This window comes from Panulirus ornatus, chromosome 11, assembly GCF_036320965.1.
Source record: "Panulirus ornatus isolate Po-2019 chromosome 11, ASM3632096v1, whole genome shotgun sequence".
NCBI lineage: Eukaryota > Metazoa > Arthropoda > Malacostraca > Decapoda > Palinuridae > Panulirus > Panulirus ornatus.
This window is the reverse complement of record NC_092234.1, coordinates 1,504,005-1,527,447: the sequence shown is the minus strand read 5'-3', so window position 1 is coordinate 1,527,447 and position 23,443 is coordinate 1,504,005. Positions and strand designations below refer to the sequence as shown.

Below are 23,443 nucleotides of genomic sequence, written 5' to 3'. Positions count from 1 at the left end.
GGGGGTTGGGCCATTTCTTTCGTCTGTTTCCTTGCGCTACCTCGCAAACGCGGGAGACAGCGACAAAGTATAATAAAAAAAAAAAATAAATATATACATATATATATACACATGTAAATAATTCATACTTTCTTTCTTTCTTTCATACTATTCGCCATTTCCCGCATTAGTGAGGTAGCGTTAAGAACAGAGGACTGGGCCTTAGAGGGAATATCCTCACCTGACCCCCTTCTCTGTTCCCTCTTTTGGAAAATTAACAAAAAAACGAGAAGGAAGGATTTCCAGCCCCCCGCTCCCTTCCCTTTTAGTCGCCTTCTACGACACGCAGGGAATACGTGGGAAGTATTCTCTCTCCCCTATCCCCAGGGATAGGTATCTGCCTTTATTCATTCCCATCGCCACCCCGCCACACATGAAATAACAACCCCCTGCCCCCGCATGTGCGTGAGGTAGCACTAGGAAAAGACACAAAGGCAACATTCGTTCACACTCAGTCTCTATCTGTCATGTACAATGCACTGAAACCACAGCACCCTTTCCACATCCAGGCCCCACAGAACTTTCCGTGGTTTATATATATAAAGGGGAAGAGTGGTTTGGGAATGTCTTGGGAGTAAAGTCAGGGGTTAGTGAGAGGACAAGAGCAAGGGAAGGAGTAGCACTACTGCTGGAACAGGAGTTGTGGGAGTATGTGATAGTAAGAAAGTAAATTCTAGATTGATATGGGTAAAACTGAAATTTAATGGAGAGAGATGGGTGATTATTGGTGCATATGCACCTGGGCATGAGAAGAAAGATCATGAGAGGCAAGTGTTTTGGAAGCACCTGAATGAGTGTGTTAGTGGTTTTGATGCACAAGACCGGGTTATAGTGATGGGTGATTGAATGCAAAGGTGAGTAATGTGGCAGTTGAGGGAATAATTGGTATACATGGGGTGTTCAGTGTTGTAAATAGAAATGGTGAAGAGCTTGCAGACTTATGTGCTGAAAAAGGATTGGTGATTGGGAATACCTGGTTTAAAAAGCAAGATATACACAAGTATACCTATGTAAGTAGGAAAGATGGCCATAGAGCGTTACTGGATTACGTGTTAATTGATAGGCGCACGAAAGAGAGACTTTTGGATGTTAATGTGCTGAGAGGTGCAACTGGAGGGATGTCTGATCATTATCTTGTGGAGGTGAAGGTGAAGATTTGTAGGGGTTTTCAGAAAAGGAGAGAGAATGTTGGGGTGAAGAGAGTGGTGACAGTAAGTGAGCTTGGAAAGGAGACTTGTGTGAAGAAGTACCCGGATAGACTGAGTACAGAATGGAGAAAGGTGAGGACAAAGGATGTAAGGGGAGTGGGGGAAGAATGGGATGTATTTAGGGAAGCAGTGATGGCTTGCGCAAAAGATGCTTGTAGCATAAGTGTGGGAGGTGGGAAGATTAGAAAGGGTAGTGAGTGGTGGGATGAAGAAGTAATATTATTTGTGAAAGAGAAGAGAGAGGCATTTGGACGATTTTTGCAGGGAAAAATGGGAGATATATAAAAGAAAGAGGCAGGAGGTCAAGAGAAAGGTGCAAGAGGTGAAAAAGAGGGCAAATGAGAGTTGGGGTGAGAGAGTATCATTAAATTTGAGAGAGAATAAAAAGATGTTTTGGAAGGAGGTAAATAAAGTGTGTAAGACAAAGAAACAAATGGGAACTTCAATGAAGGGGGCTAATGGGGAGGTGATAACAAGCAATGGTGATGTGAGAAAGAGATAGAATGAGTATTTTGAGGGTTTGTTGAATGTGTTAGATGATAGAGTGGCAGATATAGGGTGTTTTGGTCGAGGTGGTGTGCAAAGTGAGAGGGTTAGGGAGAAAGATTTGGTTAACAGAGAAGAGGTAATAAAACTTTTACGGAAGATGAAATCCAGTAAGGCAGCGGGTTTGAATGGTATTGTGGTGGAATTTATTAAAAAAGGGGGTGCCTGTATTGCTGACTGGTTCATAAGGTTATTTAATGTATGTATGACTCATGGTGAGGTGCCTGAGGATTGGCGGAATGCGTGCATAGTGCCATTGTACAAGGGCAAAGGGGATAAGAGTGAGTGTTCAAATTACAGAGGCATAAGTTTGTTGAGTATTCCTGGGAAATTATATGGGAGGGTATTGATAGAGAGGGTGAAGGCATGTACAGAGCATCAGATTGGGGAAGATCAGTGTGGTTTCAGAAGTGGTAAAGGAGGTGTGGATCAGGTGTTTGCTTTGAAGAATGTATGCGAGAAATATCTAGAAAAGCAAATGGATTTGTATGTAGCATTTATGGATCTGGAGAACGCATATGATAGAGTTGATAGAGATGCTCTGAGGAAGGTATTAAGAATATAAGGTGTGGGAGGCAAGTTGTTAGAAGCAATGAAAAGTTTTTATCAAGGATGTAAGGCATGTGTTCATGTAGGAAGAGAGGAGAGTGATTGGTTCTCAGTGAAAGTTGGTTTGCGGCAAGGATGTGTGATGTCTCCATGGTTGTTTAATTTGTTTATGGATGGGGTTGTTAGGGAGGTGAATGCAAGAGTTTTGGAAAGAGGGGCAAGTATGCAGTCTGTTGTGGATGAGAGAGCTTAGGAAGTGAGTCAGTTGTTGTTCGCTGATGATGGAGCGCTGGTGGCTGATTCATGTGAGAAACTGCAGAAGCTGGTGACTGAGTTTGGTAAAGTGTGTGAAAGAAGAAAGCTGAGAGTAAATGTGAATAAGAGCAATGTTATTAGGTACAGTAGGGTTGAGGGACAAGTCAATTGGGAGGTAATTTTGAATGGAGAAAAACTGGAGGAAGTAAAGTGTTTTAGATATCTGGGAGTGGATTTGGCAGCAGCGGAACCATGGAAGCAGAAATGAATCATAGGGTGGGGGAGGGGACGAAAGTTCTGGGAGCATTGAAGAATGTGTGGAAGTCGAGAACATTATCTCGGAAAGCAAAAATGGGTATGTTTGAAGGAATAGTGGTTCCAACAATGTTATAAGGTTGCGAGGTGTGGGCTATAGATAGAGTTGTGCGGAGGAGGGTGGATGTGCTGGAAATGAGATGTTCGAGGACAATATGTGGTGCGAGGTGGTTTGATCAAGTAAGTAATGAAAGGGTAAGAGAGATGTGTGGTAATAAAAAAAGTTTGGTTGAGAGAGCAGAAGAGGGTGTTTTGAAATGGTTGGTCACATGGAGAGAATGAGTGAGGAAAGATTGACCAAGAGGATATATGTGTCGGAGGTGGTGGGAACGAGGAGAAGTGGGAGACCAAATTGGAGGTGGAAAGATGGAGTGAAAAACATTTTGAGTGACTGGGGCCTGAACATTCAGGAGGGTGAAAGGCGGGCAAGGAATAGAGTGAATTGGATCGATGTGGTATACCAGGGTCGACGTGCTGTCAATGGATTGAATCAGGGCATGTGAAGCATCTGGGGTAAACCATGGAAAGTCCTGTGGGGCCTGGATGTGGAAAGGGAGCTGTGGTTTCGGGCATTATTGCATGACAGCTAGAGACTGAGTGTGAACGAATGGGGCCTATGTTGTCTTTTCCTAGTGCTACCTCGCACACATGAGGGGGGAGGGTGATGTTTTTCCATGTGTGGCAAGGTGGCGATGGGAATGAATAAAGGCAGACAGTGTGAATTGTGTGCATGTGATATGTATATGTCTGTGTGTGTATATGTGTACATTGAGATGTATGTGTATGTATATTTGCATATGTGGACATGTATGTATATACATGTGTATGGGGGTGGGTGGGGCCATTTCTTTCGTCTGTTTTCTTGCGCTACCTTCCTAACGCGGGAGACAGGAATGAGTAAGGGTGGACAGTATGAATTATTTACATGTGTATATATGTATATGTCTGTGTGTACATATATGTATACGTTGAGATGTATAGGTATGTATACGTGCGTGTGTGGACGTGTATGTATATATGTGTATGTGGGTGGAGTGGGCCATTCTTTGGTCTGTTTCCTTGCGTTACCACGCTAATGCGGGAGACAGTGACAAAGTATAATAAATATAAATAAAATATATGTATATATATTTGCGAGGTGTGGGCTATAGATAGAGTTGTGCGGAGGAGGGTGGATGTGCAGGAAATGAGATGTTTGAGGACAATATGTGGTGTGAGGTGGTTTGATCAAGTAAGTAATGAAAGGGCAAGAGAGATGTGTGGTAATAAAAAGAATGTGGTTGAGAGAGCAGAAGAGGGTGTTTTGAAATAGTTTGGTCACATGGAGAGAATGAGTGAGGAAAGATTGACAAAGAAGATATATGTGTCAGAGGTGGAGATAACGAGAAGTGGGAGACCAAATTGGAGGGGGATAGATGGAGTGAAAAAGATTTTGAGTAAACAGGGCCTGAACATGCAGGAGGGGGAAAGGCGTGCAAGGAATAGAGTGAACTGGAACAATGTGGTATATCGAGGTCGACATGCTGTCAATGGATTGAGCCACGGCATGTGAAGCATCCAGGGTAAGCCATGGAAAGTTTTGTGGGGCCTGGATGTGGAGACAGACGTTTGGTTTAGATGCATTATAAATGACAGCTTGAGACCAAGTGTGAATGAATGTGGCCTTTGTTGTCTTTTCCTAGCGCTACCTCACACACTTGCAGGGGTTGGGGTTGTCATTTCATGTGGCCGGGTGGCAACGGGAATGAATAAGGCAGCAAGTATGAATCATGTACATGTGTATACATGTATATGTCTGTGTATGTATATATATATTATCCCTGGGGATAGGGGAGAAAGAATACTTCCCACGTATTCCCTGCGTGTCGTAGAAGGCAACTAAAAGGGAAGGGAGCGGGGGGCTGGAAATCCTCCCCTCTCATTTTTTTTTAATTTTCCAAAAGAAGGAACAGAGAAGAGGGCCAGGTGAGGATATTCCCTCAAAGGCCCAGTCCTCTGTTCTTAACGCTACCTCGCTATCGCGGGAAATGGCGAATAGTATAAAAAAAAAATGTATATATATGTATATGTTGAAATGTATAGGTATGTATATGTGCATGTGTGGATGTGTAGGTATATACATGTGTATGTGGGTGGGTTGGGCCATTCTTTTGTCTGTTTCCTTGCGCTACCTCGCTAACACGGGAGACAGCGACAAAGTATAAAAAAAATTATAACTATATATATATATATATATATATATGCCCATACATGCACATACACATACATTTCAACATATACATATACATACACAGACATACACATATATAGACAAATATACTCATTCTTGCTGCCTTCATCCATTCCTGCTACACATGAAATAACCCCCCCCCCCCAATCCAGCAAGATAGTGCCAGGAAAAGACAAAAAAGGCCATATTCATTCACACTCAGTCTCTAGCTGTCATGTGTAATGCACCAAAACCACAGCTTCCTATCCACATCCAGGCCCAAAGACCTTTCAATGGTTTACCCTGGATGCTTCACATGCCCTGGTTCCATCCATTGACATCATGTCGTTCCCAGTATACCACATCATTCCAATTCACTTTATTCCTTGCACACCTTTCACCCTCCTGTATGTTCTGGCCCTGATCACCAAAAATCTCTTCCACTCCTTCCTTCCATCTCCAATGTGGTCTCCTGCTTCTCCTTGTTCCCTCCACCTCTGACACATATTCTTACTGTCGATCTTTCCTCACTCATTCTCTCCATATCTCCAAACCATTTCAAAACACCCTCTTCTGCTCTCTCAACTACACTCCTTTTATTTCCACACATCTCTCTTTCCCTTTCATTACTTACTTGATAAAACCACCTCACACCAAATATTTTCCTCAAGCATTTCATTTCTAACACGTCCACCCTCCTCCGTACAATCATATCTATAGCCCACAGAGGGAGCCTGGCTCTCATGGGGGTTGGGTGGGATAACAAGCCCCATCCCCAAGGCCCACTGGCGAGCCGTTCCAGAGCATAGGGCCCATGCCTTGCAACCATATAACAATGTTGGAACAACTATTTCTTCAAACATACCAATTTTTGCTTGCTGGGATAACATTCTCTCCTTCTACACATTCTTCATTGCTCCCAGAACCTTCTCCCCCTCCCCTACCCTGTGACTCACTTCCACTTCCATGGTTCCATTCGTTGCTAAGTACACTCCCAGATATCTAAAAACATTTCACTTCCTCCAATTTTCTCCACTGAAACTTACATCCCAATTAACTTGTCCCTCAACTCTACAAAACTTTAGTAAGCATGTTTTCCTTCAGTCCATAACTTACCTGGCTGCAACTACTCTAAAAACATTCTCATTCCAATGAAAATGTCCATCACAAGCTTGTTTTCTAGTGAAGATGAGCATGAAGTGGGTGTAAATGGATATGAGAGTGGTAAGGATATATGGTGGAAGCGTGGAAGTACTGCAACATGAGTATCAACAATGAAATCATACTATAAGGCAGGACTATCATGTAAAGCTATCTGAAGAGCTTTCAAATATATGGATTAGGAAATATTAAGCAAGCTGTCCATATTATACATTGGGCCAAAAATAGAATATGCTTCTCAAGTTTGATCACCTTACTTAAAGAAGCACAATGAGCTAACAGAGAACGTCCTGAAGATGTCAACAAAGATAGTACAGTAAAACCTGTTATCTGTAATTTGAGACATCAAAATTTCTAAATTAACATGTGTTTTTTCAATTTCAGTTGGAAACCTTATAATATCTGAAATTAAAGTACAGTTCAGTTTTATTATGATGAGAGAAATCATACTTATATTTCTACGATATCCTTCCTTGTTGTAGATACCTCCTAATACTGATAAGGGAATATCATTGCTTTCATTAATAAATTCACCTGTGACCAACATACCTTGATGCCTTTTGGCTCAATGCCCTCTTCTTGATGTTTCTGGAAGGCTGCTGTCACACCAGAAACAAAAACGTGTGAAATGTTGTCCGTTTTTGCTGCCCTAGTAAAGATAAAAACAATGTACAAATCTTACTATATACAATATCAAAGATAACACTGTGACAGTGTTTATAGTTTTTTCAGATTATTAGACATCACTTAATACTTACAAACGCTCAAGCTTTGGGAGATATTCATTCTCAGCATAATTAACCCGAAAATTGAAGTCGGAGGTATGCTTGTTGAATGTCATCACCTTCTTCTGAGGGTAGTTGTTCCCAAAAGCAAAGAGTGAGCGCTTCACCACTTTAATGGAGGATGAACCATCCTCATTCTCAATTTGTCGTTCAAAATCAACCTGGCAAAATAAAAAAAGATCACTAAAAAAAAGATCACTATAAAATCTATGCTAAGTATTATGCATAACTACCTTTCACAATATATCTCAAGTCCAGGAGAAAACTTCAAATATTTTCTTTTACACAGTTTAACTAACCTTGATCCCCCCATCTCTTAGCACAGTCACACAGAATCTGTTCCCCTCCTGGTCTTAGCATGTAATCTATTACCCTCCTGAAAAGACTACCTGCGATATGTACAGTACATGAACAGCACTCACTCCAATGAACTGATGCCGGCCAGTAAACCACACATACAATAGCATTATCTATTGCTGGTCTCCCAAACATTCTCAAGCCTCATATCAAAGTACAAGCATTGCTTACTCTACAATTTCCCCTTCACTGCTTCTATACTTCCACCTTTCCTAAATACCTTTTCCATCGACACTGGTCTTCCCAGGTAATTCTTTTGAAAATTAAAGAATATTTCATTCACTCAATATTCCCAACATAGGATTGTATTGCATCTACTACAGATGAGGAACCTAGCTCTATATCAAAATATGTTGGATAGTTTTCCCTGGCAGCAAATGGGACCATGGAAGCAGAAGCGAGTCTTTCTTTTCTTTTTTTTTTTGTGTGTGTGTGTCAATTTTCAGCACATTCTTTAGTTTTGTCAGCAGTAACAGTAAACACTAACCAATGTAGGGGGTATGCTAAGCATTATGGTGTTAAATCACACCCATTCTCCAACAACAAAATGCCTTAATACTAATTCTTCATACAGAGCAACATGGTGTGACATGAGGGTATCTGGAACCTGGAGCATGAGATAACCTGGTGCCTCCAAAATGATAAGATATACAATGCCAATAGCATCTGCCCTTTACACTCTTTCTTTCCAAAGTTCTAACATTGCAAGACAACCCTCTTGGACTAATTGCTGGGGAGGGTGGACCATTAGAAGCCTAATTCTGTAACATTCACAAATTCTTCAAGGAACATTAATACATCAGCCATATAGTTAGAAAAGTTCGAACAGAGAAGCAAATGTCCGCAAATTTCAAAAAGGAAGATATCATAGAAGTCCAGCAAAAGAAATCTCACTGCAGAATAAAAGGCATTAAGTATAAAGGACATGATCTATTATTGGAATTATCAAAGAATAAAGTGGGTCTCCAACATTTACTGTAGACCAAAACCCAACAATATACCCAAATATACCAGAGGAGAACAAAGTATGTTATCAAAATAGCTAAATTTTGTTCAAATGACTGTGGATAATGGGCTATGACTTTGGTACACAATACATAACAGAGAGAGGATGTGTGTGAAAGTGAGTCTGTTCCTGGAACTACCACGCTAATGTAGGAAATGGCACACATCTTTGAAAAAATTTCATTTTTTACATTCATTATACTTAATCACTGTTTACTGTGTCAGTGAGGTAGCACCAGGAAACAGATGAAGAATGGCCTATCCACTCATATACACACATATATACACAAACGCCCGTACACGCACATATACATACATATACATAACATATACACATACATACACATACAAAGATATATACATATGTACATATTCATGCTTGTCTTCCTTCATCCATTCCTGGCCCTACCCCACTCCATAGGAAACAGCATTGCTACCCCCCTGCTTCAGAGGTAGCACCAGGAAAACGGACAAAAAAGGCCTGTCAAGGAAAAAACTTGAATCACTTTGCCCTACTGCTCTAACCAGATCAGCATTCCAAACGCTGAAATATGTCAAATACAAAAATAGTAACAAATAATAAAGTACAGCAAACCCTTGATTTAATGGACCTAATATGATGGATTTTGGATGTAATCTACAAATAATAATACAGTATATCAATTAGTAATAATCTAAAAAATCTCAAACCCTGTAACATGTCCACATCGCACTTGTTTCTGGTAGAATGGGGAAGACTCACTTTATTTAGGTCTGTCTACCTCAAGCTATTGTGCAGTCAGGTTATATACAGTTTTCTGTTATTTCTGAATTGTGACTTTATCTATTGTATAATTTTGTAATCCTTACAATTAAAAATGGCATCAAGTGATTGTGAGAGGTACAATGAAACCAGGTAGTCCATCCTCACTTTATAATAAAGAAGTATCCTCTTACCGGAGAGGGGTGCCATCACCTCGTATCTCAGTGTGACACCTGCCTCTAACTGACTGGTGAACATTCCCCCACTGTCAGGTGGCTGCTGCTCACCTATTGTACAACACACTAAACCCTACACCCTCTTATGAGATTTTGGTAACTAAATGTGACACTTTGTTTCAACAAAATCAAAACTAAAAACAACAAAAAAAGAGAAAAGAATGAAAATAAATTTCAACAAGGAATGAGGCAAATATACACACATCAATGCTCAGCAACAATACACTTTCTTTACATGAGATTAGAACAAAAATGACAAATTAAAGCACTGACTTTCCATACGAGGCACCACAAACACAACCTTGAAAGTGTGCAGGGCAGTGTCTCACACAGTGAGGGTGCCACCACCTAAAGCTGGGTGTGGCCACAACTAGGGGCAAAGCCACTGCTGGTGGGTAATTCCCTTGATCCACAAGTGTCATGGGGACCCACAAAACCCAGGGGCGTAGGTGACATCAGTTTTGGAAAGACAAGCAGCCACTACCATCGAGCTTTACCGAGTTTTGTCTATGCAGCTTCACCTCTACTACCACACTCAACCTTTCCTACACCTTCAAAGTGACATTCTGCAATCAGAGAGGGGTGTCTACAGACAGCTGGGGCAGTGTAGTGGCATCACATGCTGGTTCGCCCTGCACGAAAGCATGGCTCTCTGCTATGGCTCGCTCCCTCATTTCACAGAGCAGTTCTCCATCGCCAGTTTATCATATAATAGTGCCAGGGCACCAGGACACCATCTCAACTGTCTTTGCTGCCAGCTGTGCGGGTGATTTATCCCCCTCTCTCATGAGGGTGTAGAGATATTGGGGCACAGCCCGAGTCACTTTGCTGTTGTGCAGGCTACCTGTAACACCTGCGTTGCCAAAAAACACCAGATTGGCCGCCTTTACCACTGCTTCGGCACATACATTGGACTGGGGGAAGTGGGCTGAGGAGATGTGGGCCATGATTCCCCATTTTTTGTAAAAAAAAAAAAAAGCTTCCATCTCTTCGCTGTCTAGATTGGTTTCCCCCATATGTGGGCATGTGAACGTAAATGTAGCACAGAAATAGGTTACATTCGATTTATCAGACATTTGGCATTAACGAACAAGCCATTAACATTAACAACAATTACTCTGTTACATTGAGGGCTTACTGTATACTGAAAAAAAATTCATTATTCTTATGAAATGAAAGAAAGTAGGTAGTAGCTGGCAGACAGCCAATGACCAGGGAGGTATATCACCAGTAATACCTGCTTGTGTGGAAGTCAAGAACATTATCTTGGAAAGCAAAAATGGGTATGTTTGAAGGAATAGTGGTTCCAACAATGTTGTATGGTTGCGAGGCGTGGGCTATGGATAGAGTTGTGCGCAGGAGGATGGATGTGCTGGAAATGAGATGTTTGAGGACAATGTGTGGTGTGAGGTGGTTTGATCGAGTAAGTAACGTAAGGGTAAGAGAGATGTGTGGAAATAAAAAGAGCGTGGTTGAGAGAGCAGAAGAGGGTGTTTTGAAATGATTTGGGCACATGGAAAGAATGAGTGAGGAAAGATTGACCAAGAGGATATATGTGTCGGAGGTGGAGGGAACGAGGAGAAGTGGGAGACCAAATTGGAGGTGGAAAGATGGAGTGAAAAAGATTTTGTGTGATCGGGGCCTGAACATGCAGGAGGGTGAAAGGAGGGCAAGGAATAGAGTGAATTGGATCGATGTGGTATACCGGGGTTGACGTGCTGTCAGTGGATTGAATCAGGGCATGTGAAGCGTCTGGGGTAAACCATGGAAAGCTGTGTAGGTATGTATATTAGCGTGTGTGGACGTATGTATATACATGTGTATGGGGGTGGGTTGGGCCATTTCTTTCGTCTGTTTCCTTGCGCTACCTCGCAAATGTGGGAGACAGCGAAGAAGAAGAAAAAAAAAAAATACCTGCTTGGGTATTGGAGGAATTTGTGATGGCTGCATAGTGAGCCAGGACTTGAGTGGTTGTCAAGTTGTACTCCTCTGATCCAGGCAGCTGTCTTTTCTTTCTGCTTCACCCACATGTGAACAACTGGCATTCTGTCCACAAACATACAATCTCTCCTTGTCAAATATAATGCTTAACAATAATTAACTCATATAGCTTATTCTTCGCAACTAGATTTTCCTGTGGTGTGCACTGTGCGCTTGCCCTGCCTTTTGGCAAAATGTTAGGAGTTTTAGATAGTAGGTAGAAACATTTAGGCAAGAGCATTATGTAGAAAAATTTGGTTGAAGTTTTAGGTTGGAACATTCAGTAGTTGTAGTCAGCTGGAGCATTAGGTAGGAGCCTCTGTAAACACTGCAGCAGAGTTGCCCTCTGCCTGTGGCTTGTTAAGGGTGAGTCAGTAAAGGATAAGCAGCAGCAATGGAGTTCATTAGTTCAGGTAACTCTATTGCCAAGGCCATCCCCTTGAGGGAGTTCCAAGAAGGAACAGGCATCAGTGATACAGATAGGTAGATAAAAATGAAAGAACATTGTAACAATGATAAAAAATACTACCAGGAAATAAGTGATATAGACCTTACCTTACCCAGGGGAAAAAACTTGAGATGGGAGTGTTTTGTTAAGATATCTATAAATGTGGTGGAAGAAGTATGGACATCCTTACCCAAAATTAACTGAACTATACCAAAATAAAGCATACATAGTCCAATTTACCTAAGATGCATTCAAACAACCTAGAAGAATAATGTTTCAAATAAAATGAAGAATAAATTGAAGCCAATCAAAAAAGAAAATCATTTCATGCCGGGGCTCTTGCCAGATCCATCTCCTAAATTGAAACAAGTTTTAAATACTGATATAGTAAAATAAAAAAAATTCTTAAGAAACAAAAGAGCACTGTATAATAAAAACCAAAAAACAAGTGATATACTCTCAACTTATATGTGAAAACTAAAAGTGTTAATGGCAAATTGATATCTTGAGAACACAGTGAAAGATGGGTGGACAGTAATTAAAATCAATTATGTCCGAAATATGCCAGAAAAGCATTTTAAACCACCTAGTTTGCCTAAGATGTGTTCCAGTGAGCTGGCAAAACAATGTTTGAAATAAAATGAGAAAAGATTCATAGCCAGTCAAAGAAAACCCATATAATTAATGATGGTGCTTTTGCCAGATCAGTCTTTCAAAGACAGAATATATATTTTTTCATACATATTCTCCACTTCATGCATTAGCAAGGTAGCATCAAGAAGAGATGACTCAGCCCTGGAGGGAAAAATTCTCACTTAGCCCCCTTCTCTGCTCCTTTTGGAAAAGTAAAACACACGGGGAGGATTTCCAGCACCCCTTTTCCCACCCCTTTTAGTCGCCTTCTACAACAAGCAGGGAAAATGTGGGAATTATTCTTTCTTCCCTATCCTCCAGGATACGAAATGTGTCTTACATACCAAAATAATAAACTGAAAAAATTGTGTTAGTTGTGAAATAAAGACACCAAAAAAGAATAAAACTGAGAAACACGCTAAATATTCATCAACTTACCAAAGAGAAATAAAAGATTTATGGTGAAGGTGAATGATAAGATAATAATCTTAGCATCTGCTTCAAATCCAAATGTTTAATTACTTGCTGGCTAAGTTTCAGACCATATCACACATCTCTTGTTTTATCATTCTAAACATGATTTTTCTTAATAGAGTTTTTCTAATTTTGCCATTTTGGTATCTAAAAACTATTTTTCTTTGGCTACCAATCTTTTCTTATTCTATATCTAACACTGTTCTACCAGATCATATGAACACAGCTTCGGGAATCTGGATGATATACACTATCATTTTCACATCTTTGAAATGGTAGTCATTTGCATTCAGTCTAACACTTAGGTAAATAAATATTCTCTGCTTTAAGCCATATGCATTACTTACTTTCTATATCACCTCTTTCGTCTCATGTTCATAAAGCTTTGGGGTTAACTGGGCAAATGAGATAATGAGAGTGGTCAAAATTATGTATGCGACTAAACTAAACAGAAACTGGCAGGAAAGCACCATGCATCTTAACTATTCCATAATAAATGGCACACTTTGTGAAAAAGTACACTTAACTATATTTACAGCTTAATGAAATTCTGTTAACTGAACGCATTTTATTTGAGGAACTAATGTATTTTGAGCCTTGGATATGCTCTTCAAGCATAAAGCTAAAGCCAAGAGTTGTTACACTAACAAGGGAATGGAAAGTTGTCTTCATAGAAAAAAGGAAACATTTGATTGCCTTGCATCTGGTTATTGTACAGGAAGTACACTGAATACCTGGGATTGGTGTGTGTGGTTTTGATGTATGGGAAGAATGTAAGAGGTAGGCAAGAAGCCATCAGGTGATTAGAGCCTAGGATACGACAAGCGGCAGACATGTTCGTCTTCGCAGACATCTGCTGACCTTGAGGTTTAGACTAAAAGGTGGCTACAACTCATTCATCAAGGGCAAAATATATGTTGTGGAAACAATACTGGTGATTAAAAATGCCTATACAAATTAAACCTAAATACACATCTAAAGGAAGCCATCCTAAGGATGTTGGTAATGCACCGAGTGCACTGCTATGTGATACATACTTGAAGTGATGGCTAATAATAACATATTGCTAACAAAATTGATAAGAGACCTAAGAATAAAGGTGTTTGTAATGTAATGTCCACATACTTGAAACATACAGCTGTATGGATCAATTTTATGAAATCCAGCAGGTCATACACATGCACATTTGCTGAAACAATATTTTTTTCATACATATTTACTATTTCCTGTGTTAGCAAAGTAGCATTAAGAATAGAGGACTGAGCCTTAGAGAGAAAATCCTCACTTGGCCCCCTTCTCTGTTCCCTCTTTGGGAAAAATAAAAACTGGAGGGGAGGATTTCCAACCCCCCACTCCCTCCCCTTTTAGTCGCCTTCTATGACACGCAGGGAATACATGGGAAGTATTCTTTCTCTCCTGTCCCCAAGGATGAAACATAAATATGCCAGTTAATCATTACTTTATTTAACATCAGCCATCAATGTAGCCCCTGGCCTGTAGGGCCAAGATGTGATGTCCTCATGGGTTTGTTGGGAGGAGCATGGACTTGCATGTCATGTTAAAATAACCTATTGGATCTTCTACTCTCAATCACCTTGTCAGTCAATGGAACCATTCAACCAGCCTCCAACATCTCTAAACCAACAAAGAATACCACCATCTCAGTCATTTCCCAAGTCACACAAATCAAAGTGCCCCTATAGATCAGGACTTCTCCAGTGATACATATATATATCAAAGCAGATACTTTAAGTTGTCTACTGCATTATACTTGCGAGCTGAAATATACGTAACACACTGACAGAAGAAAAAACTCTGAATTTCTTTTCCATCATATTTTACATTAGGAGCATGTGTAAGCCCTAGTGTAGTGTTAGGGCTCCTTGTAAGGTGGGCAACATTACAGTTTACTGTATATTTGGCAGAGGATTTTCTGGTTACCAGACCAGTACCCATACCCCTCACCTGTTGGGTCTCTGGAACTTTTTCACCAGACTGTACCTATGCATCTGGCAGCAATGATTCAAGACAATACAGCCTTCATAAATTATGCATGAAAGGCTAACAAATAACAGGTATATACTTATTTTTGGGTTCAGCAAAACCAACTCATTCAAGTAAAACAAATAATGATCATGAGAAGAAAATGCATTTCGTTCATCATGGGTAAAGGTAGCCGAGATGCTTGTTGTCTCAGGCATCTGTAACTCTAAACATGGCTTCCTAGCATTGCCCACTTCCTGTACTTTCTGAGGTCAAAAGAATAAAAGCTTACAGTAATTAGATATATAAATCTATGGTGTTTAGAAAAGGATGTTCTTTCAAAATGGCAGGAGAAAAATCATCCTGAAAGCAAAGTAAATATCTATTATTTACTGTATTCCTAGTAATCACATGTCTAGCAGCAATGATATCCCTAACTATTCCTTATTGCTACACTGGAAGGGTGGCAAGCACATGTTCCTCATGATGTTAGCTGTTTTTGGCTTATGAAGACATGGTCTTTCAAATGGCAAGAGAAAGAAAGTAAAAACACTAAATTTTTCATAAATTTGCCATTTTAAGAATATAGTTATGTTAGTGCAAGCCATAATGAAAAGGTTAATATCTATTGTAATGAAAAAACTCACCTCTACCGGGAAGACAACAGCTTCCTTAACATGGAACTTCTTAACCTTGAAGCCCTGGCCCAGATCTGCAGCACGGTATACAGCACCCATGGCTGCAGCCTCATCTGCATTAATATTTTTACCCAATTCTTTTCCCCAGACTTCTTGAAGAATTGCTTGCACTCGAGGAATACGTGTAGCTCCACCCACAATGATGAACTGCAAATAAAAAATAAAACGAGAGTACAGTGATTGGTTCTCAGTGAATGTAGGTTTGCGGCAGGGGTGTGTGATGTCTCCATGGTTGTTTAATTTGTTTATGGATGGGGCTGTTAGGGAGGTGAATGCAAGAGTTTTGGGAAGAGGGGCAAGTATGCAGTCTGTTGTGGATGAGAGAGCTTGGGAAGTGAGTCAGTTGTTGTACGCTGATGATACAGCGCTGGTGGCTGATTCATGTGAGAAACTGCAGAAGCTGGTGACTGAGTGGTAAAGTGTGTGAAAGAAGAAAGTTAAGAGTAAATGTGAATAAGAGCAAAGTTATTAGTTACAGTAGGGTTGAGGGTCAAGTCAATTGGGAGGTAAGTTTGAATGGAGAAAAACTGGAGGAAGTAAAGTGTTTTAGATATCTGGGAGTGGATTTAGCAGCGGATGGAACCATGGAAGTGGAAGTGAATCATTGGGTGGGGGAGGGAACGAAAATTCTGGGAGCCTTGAAGAATGTTTGGAAGTCGAGAACATTATCTCAGAAAGCAAAAATGGCTATGTTTGAAGGAATAGTGGTTCCAACAATGATGTATGGTTGCGAGGCATGCGCTATGGATAGAGTTGTGCGCAGGAGGGTGGATAAGCTGGAAATGAGATGTTTGAGGACAATATGTGGTGTGAGGTGGTGTGATCGAGTAAGTAATGTAAGGGTGAGAGAGATGTGTGGAAATAAAAAGAGTGTGGTTGAGAGAGCAGAAGAGGGTGTTTTGAAATGGTTTGGTCACATGGAGAGAATGTGTGAGGAAAGATTTACCAAGAGGATATATGTGTCGGAGGTGGAGGGAACGACAAGTGGGAGACCAAATTGGAGGTGGAAAGATGGAGTGAAAAAGATTTTGAGTGATCAGGGCCTGAATATGTAGGAGGGTGAAAGGCGTGCAAGGAATAGAGTGAAGTGGAACGATGTGGTATACCGGGGTCGACGTGCTGTCAATGGATTGAACCAGGTCATGTGAAGCGTCTGGGGTAAACCATAGAAAGTTCTGTGGGGCTTGGATGTGGAAAGGGAGCTGTGGTTTCGGTGCATTATTACATGACAGCAAGAGACTGAGTGTGAACGAATGGGGCCTTTGTTGTCTTTTCCTAGTGCTTCCTCGCACACATGAGGGGGAGAGGGTTGTTATTCAATGTGAGGTGAGGTGGCGATGGGAATAAATAAAGGCAGACAGTATGAATTATGTACATGTGTATATATGTATATGTCTGTGTGTGTATATATATATGTGTACATTGAGATGTATAGCTATGTATATTTGCGTGTGTGGACGTGTATGTATATACATGTGTATGTGGGTGGGTTGGGCCATTCTTTCATCTGTTTCCTTGCGCTACCTCGCTAACACGGGAGACAGCAACAAAGCAAAATAAATAAAAATATTAACAAATATCTTGAAACCACTTATTTTTCCTTCAAACTCATTTGCCATTTCCTGCATTTGCAAGATAGCAACAGGAACAGAATAAAAGGCCTCATTTACACATCGATTCCCAAGCGGTCAAGTGTAATGCAGCAAAACCATATCCTCCTATCCACAACCAAGTCCCAAAGACCTTTCTGTTGTTTACCAGGCAGTTGCTTCTTATGTCCTGGTTTGGTAATCCCCAGTGTACCTCATCACTCTCAGTCACACTATCTTGCACACACCTCTCACTTTCATGTATGTTTAAAGCCCAATCACTCATCTTTTTTTCACTCCATCTTTCCATCTCCAATTTGACCTCCCCCTTCTTGTCCCCTCCACATCTGACACACATATCCTCTTTGGTAATCCCTCTTCACTCATTCTCTGTGCATGTCCAAACCAACTTAGCACACCCACTTTGTCTCTCTTAATCATTCTATACTTATACCACACCTCTCTCTTACCCTACCATTACTTACAGCTTGGTTGACCAACAACCCAACCCAACTTGGGCTATGAGGATGAAGACCCCCAAAGACCTTACCAGGTATTAACCAGGATACCTGGAAACTTGAGTATGGGATATACAAATGGACAGCTTTTAGGGTAACTGAAATGGCCTCATCCCTGATCTACAGCTGAACATTGATGAAAGGCACTTTACATGTCAAACATTTCATCCAGTCCTCAGGAATGCAATTATTTGATTATCTATTCATAATGAGCAAGTCAATTTGTGTATAATATGGGTTGAAGTTCAAGTTTGTACTTTTTTTTATAAAATAGGTTCATAACTAATATATGTGTACAGTTGGCAGTGAGGAGAGTAAACTGACGTGAAGGTTGGGGTTTCCAAGTTGGTGAAGGGGTACTGTGATAATGTTCGTTTAACTCTGCCACAGTTTTATGTTTGCTTTGAGATCTACAACATCAAGAAATTTTAAAAGTCGAAATTTTGTTGTTTGGTGATGAAGATTGTGTTTGTGTTGTTTAACAATTGTATTTAGTCCCAAATCAAGCTGTGCAAGAAAGGTTTCTTTGGCATAATTACCTGCACTGTTTTATGAGGATGAATCAGAGGGGAGTTTGGTTGACTTGTTTTCTAGGATCCTGCTCAATAAGTCATTTATTGAAGTTCTAAGAAAATAAATTGTAAGGAAGTTAGTTGGTCTCCATGATTAAAATTTGTTAACATCATATGTGATACACACTGGATTGTTGATTTGGAGTGTTACAATTATAATGTGTTCCATGCTGTGCATGAATGTAAGGTGGAAATACAGGTTAAGTCCCGTAAAGTGGGTTGGTTGGAGAAACAAAGATTTCCAGACAGACTGGTTATGGAGGCTTAGGACATTCAATGTATATCATTTGGTTGTTCATGAGGTGTGACAGTGGGGGAGATGAGACTTGTTCAATGTGCACAAGAAAAGGTAGTTGTTCAAGGAGTCTGGTAAATGCGGAGCTGGGGATGAGTAGTGAACCATGTGCAATGATGTGCATTAAAAGCTCCCAAGAACAGGAGATGGGGTGGAGAGTTGCAACTGTGGTGTAAATCCACGAGGGTAAAAGGTGAGCAGAGGGATATATAAGTTACTAACATATACATGGTTTTAACATATACATGATATACTCTGAATCTTTTGACAAGATGAAGGAAGTTTCTTTTGTTTTTATGTATATAATTAGAACGCCACCTTGATCATCTGGTTTGTCTTCACTCAATGTGGTGTGAATTACTCAAATTATGAAACAGCTGGACGACTAGTACATACAATGAATTCATTTTTCATCCCAGTCTTCTAAAACTGGTAATAGGGAAATGTTTTCCTAAGGGAAATTTGATGAAATCTGAGTTGTGGCAACAGTACCTTAACTTCCTACCTCAAATACCTCTTCTATGGGGCTCTCACAGCAGTCACGAAGCAATCCACATCTACCTGATTTAATTACTCCCAAGGTGTAGCTGTGAGTGTTCCTGACCCAGAACCTTCACCCCCTCCCTGTGACTCACTTTCACTTCCATGGTTCCTTTTGCTGCTAAGTCCACTCCTAGTTATCTAAAACTTCACTTCCTCCAGTTTTTCTCCATTCAAATATACGTCCCAATTAACTTGTCCCTCAACCCTACGGAACCTAATAACCTTGCTCTCATTCACTTTCACTTTCAGCTTTCTCCTTTCACACACTTTTCCAAACTCAGTCACCAACCTCTGCAATGTCTCACGTGAATCAGCTACCAGAGCTGTATCATCGGCAAACAACAACTGACTTACTTCCAAACCTTCTCATCCACAACAGACTACATACTTGCCCCTCTCTACAAGTCCTGCATTTATCTCCCTAACCACACCATCCATAAACAAATTAACCAACCATGAGAACATCACACATCCCTACCGCAGACCAACATTCACAGGGAACCAATCACTTTCCTCTCTTCCTACTCGAACACATGCCTTACATTCTTGGTAAAAACTCTTATCTCTCACACCATATACTCTTAAAACCTTCTACAAAGCATCTCTATCAACCCTATCATCTGTCTTCTCCAGATCCATAACTCCCACATCCAAATCAATCTCTTTTTCTAAGTATCTTTCACATACATTCTTCAAAGCAAACACCTGATCCACACATGCTCTACCACTTCGGAAACCAACCAGCTCTTCCCCAAAATGACGCTCTGTACATGCCTTCACCCTCTCAATCAATACCCTCCCATACAATATTCCAGGAATACTCAGTAGTTTGAACACTCACCTTTACTCCCTTAGCCTTTGTACAATGGTACTATGCATGTATTCCGCCAATCCTCAGGCACTTTAACACTGTCCATACATACACTGAATATCCTTAAACAATCAACAACACATTTGCACCCTTTTCTAATAAATTCCAATGCAATACCATCCCCTATCCCTGGGGATAAGGGAAGAAAGAATACTTCCCACATATTCCCTGCCTGACTTGTTGATTATGAGCAATCTCCCACATTCATACTGTGTCTACCATTCACCAGCTCATCATATACTTTGCTCTCGATATGGATCTATGTAATGAAAAACAAGTTGTGGGTTTTCTAAGATCCCTCCCTGCAGAATGAGAACTCAGCTAAATACTGGGTGAGCATGAAGTCTATATGACTGTTATTTCATCTCTAATGAATACAAACAAGTAGTTATCTCTACTACAAAACAAAATATATCAAAATGGAAAAAAAAAAGACAGTAGTTACAAGTAGTTCTCTCTACTACAAAAGAATAAAAATATATCAAAATGTACAGAAAATAAGACAGTAGTTACAAGGATAACGATGGGAATGGTACGCCAGGTGAAGGATTCATAAGATGAATTTTTTATGTTTATCATACTTAGTTGCTGTTTTCCGCATCAGCAAGGTAGCACAAGGAAACAGACGAAAGAATGGCCCAATCCACACACATACAGAAGATGGTGTATTGAAATGGTTTGGTCACATGGAGAGAGTGAGTGAGGATAGACTGACAAAAGAGGATATATGTGCCACAGGTGGAGGAAACGAGAAGTGGGAGACCAAATTGGAGGTGGAAGGATGGAGTGAAAAAGATTTTGAGCGATCAGGGCCTGAACATGCAGGAGGGTGAAAGGCATGCAAGGAATAGTGAATTGGAACGATGTGGTATACCGGGGTCGAAGTGCTGTCAGTGGCTTTGGTTGAGGTGGTGTGCAAAGTGAGAGGGTCTGGGAGAATGATTTGGTAAACAGAGAAGAGGTAGTGAAAGCACTGCAAAAGATGAAAGCCAGCAAGGCAGCAGGTTTGGATGGTATTGCTGTGGAATATATTAACAAAGGGGGTGATTGTGTTGTTGACTGGTTGGTGAGGATATTCAATGCATGTAAGATTCATGGTGAAGTGCCTGAGGATTGGCGGAATGCATGCATAGCGCCACTGTATAAAGGCAAAGGGGATAAAGGTGAGTGTTCAAATTACAGAGGTATAAACTTGTTGACTATTCCTGGGAAATTATAGGGAAGGGTATTGATTGAGAGGGTGAAGGTATGGACAGAGCATCAGATTGGGGAAGAACAATGAAGTTTCAGAAGTGCTAGAGGATGTGTGAATCAGGTGTTTGCTTTGATGAATGTATGTGAGAAATACTTAGAAAAACAGATGGATTTGTATGTAGCATTTATGGGTCTGGAGAAGGCATATGATAAGAGTTGATAGAGATGCTCTGCGGAAGGTATTAAGAGTATATGGTGTGGGAGGCAAGTTGCTAGAGGCAGTGAAAATTTTTATCAAGGATGTAAGGCATCTGTATGAGTAGGAAGAGAGGAAAGTGATTGGTTCCCAGGGAATGTTGGTTTGCAGCAGGTGTGCGTGAAGTCTCCATGGTTGTTCAATTTGTTTATGGATGAGGTTGTTAGGGAGGTGAATGCAAGAGTTTTGGAAAGAGGGGCAAGTATGCAGTCTGTTGTGGATGAGAGGGCTTGGGAAGTGAGTCAGTTGTTGTTCGCTGATGATACAGCACTGGTGGCTGATTCTGGTAAGAAACTGCAGAGGTTGGTGACTGTGTTTGGTAAAGTGTGCAAAAGAAGAAAGCCGAGAGTAAATGTGAATAAGAGCAAGGTTATTAGGTTCAGTACCATTAAAGGCCAAGTTAACTGGGAGGTAACTCTGAGTAGAGAAAAACTGGAGGAAGTGAAGTGTTTTAGATATCTGGGAGTGGATTTGACAGCAGATGGAACCATGGAAGCAGAAGTGAGTCATAGGGTGTGGGAGGAGGTGAAGATTCTGAGAGCATTGAAGAATGTGTGGAAGGTGAGAACGTTATCTTGGAGCAAACTAGGTATGTTTCAAGGAACAGTGGTTCCAACAATGTTATATGGTTGCGAGGCGTGGGCTATAGATAAGGTTGTGTGGAGGAGGGTGGATGTGTTGGAAATGAGAAGTTTGAGGACAATATGTGGTGAGAGGTAAGTAATGAAAGGGTAAGAGAGATGTGTGGTAATAAAAAGGGTGTGGTTGAGAGAGCAGAAGAGGGTGTATTGAAATGGTTTGGTCACATGGAGAGAATGAGTGAGGAAAGATTGACAAAGAGGATATATGTGTCAAGAGGTGGAGGGAACAAGAAGTGCGAGACCAAATTGGAGGTGGAAGGATGGAGTGAAAAAGATTTTGAGCGATCGGCGCCTGAACATACAAGCACCCCCCCTCACCCACGCACATGCAAGAGGTAGCCCTAGGAAAAGACAACAAAGGCCACATTCGTTCACACTTAGTCTCTAGCTGTTATGTGTAATGCACCAAAACCACAGCTCCCTTTCCACATTCAGGCCCAATGAATCTTTCCATGGTTTACCCCAGACACTTCACATGCCCTAGTTCAATCCAATGACAGCACGTCGATCCCAGTATACCACATCGTTCCACTTCACTCTATTCCTTGCACGTCTTTTACTCTCCTGTATGTCCAGTTCTCGATCACTCAAAATCTTTTTCACTCCATCCTTCCACCTCCAATTTGGTCTCCTACTTCTTGTTCCCTCCACCTCTTGACCCATATATCCTTTGTAAATCTTTCCTCACTCATTCTCTCCATGAGACCAAACCATTTCATATTAAATCTCAACTCCTCTCTTACAACATCCCAAATTCAGATACCAGTTTCTGGAGACTCCTCTCTTACAACCTCCCAAATTCAGATACCAGTTTCTGGAGTTTCTCACATAAGTTTACCACCAGAGTTGTGTCATCAGCAAACAGCAAGTGACACATGCAAGTACACACTCAAACCATAAACTCATTCCCATATCTGACATCATTCATGTCTTATCAGTACAAGCTGATGCTTGAAGCGAAAAAACCTTATCTTTTAATATTATTTCTTTTCTCCTCAAAATTGAAAAACTTCATGTTTTCAACTACCGTTTGCAAAAGAAATAATTAACAAGGGCTCTCTTTCTCATAATCCTCCACTACAACTTTATTAGCCTTCTAGCTCCACTTTTCCAGCTCCCCTCAAAAATTAAAAACTTCCATGTTTTAAACTACCACTTGCAAAAGAAAAATTCATAGGGCTCTCTTTCTCATAATCTTGCATATGCAAAGTCATTAGCCTTATAAAGCTTAACTTTTCCTACTCTTCAGATCTTTACTCTTTTCCTAAGGCAGCAGATACCAGTAGTCTCCACCTGAAATAATCTCACTATCACTGTTTTTCCTGCAGCCCATGTGTTCAA

General features: G+C 40.7%; 1 protein-coding gene across 2 annotated transcripts in view; it reads right to left on the bottom strand.

Moving 5' to 3' along the window:
* The window catches only part of Grp170 (Grp170 co-chaperone), a 201,341-nt gene that overhangs the window by 82,231 nt on the left and 95,667 nt on the right, over positions 1-23,443 (bottom strand). For both annotated transcript variants that reach the window (XM_071666297.1, XM_071666296.1), the window contains exons 8-10: positions 15,573-15,770; positions 7,041-7,228; positions 6,832-6,931 (exon numbers count right to left, since the gene is read on the bottom strand). In XM_071666297.1, coding sequence (XP_071522398.1) covers positions 6,832-6,931; positions 7,041-7,228; positions 15,573-15,770 — 486 coding nt within the window. The remainder of the gene's footprint in view (positions 1-6,831; positions 6,932-7,040; positions 7,229-15,572; positions 15,771-23,443) is intronic.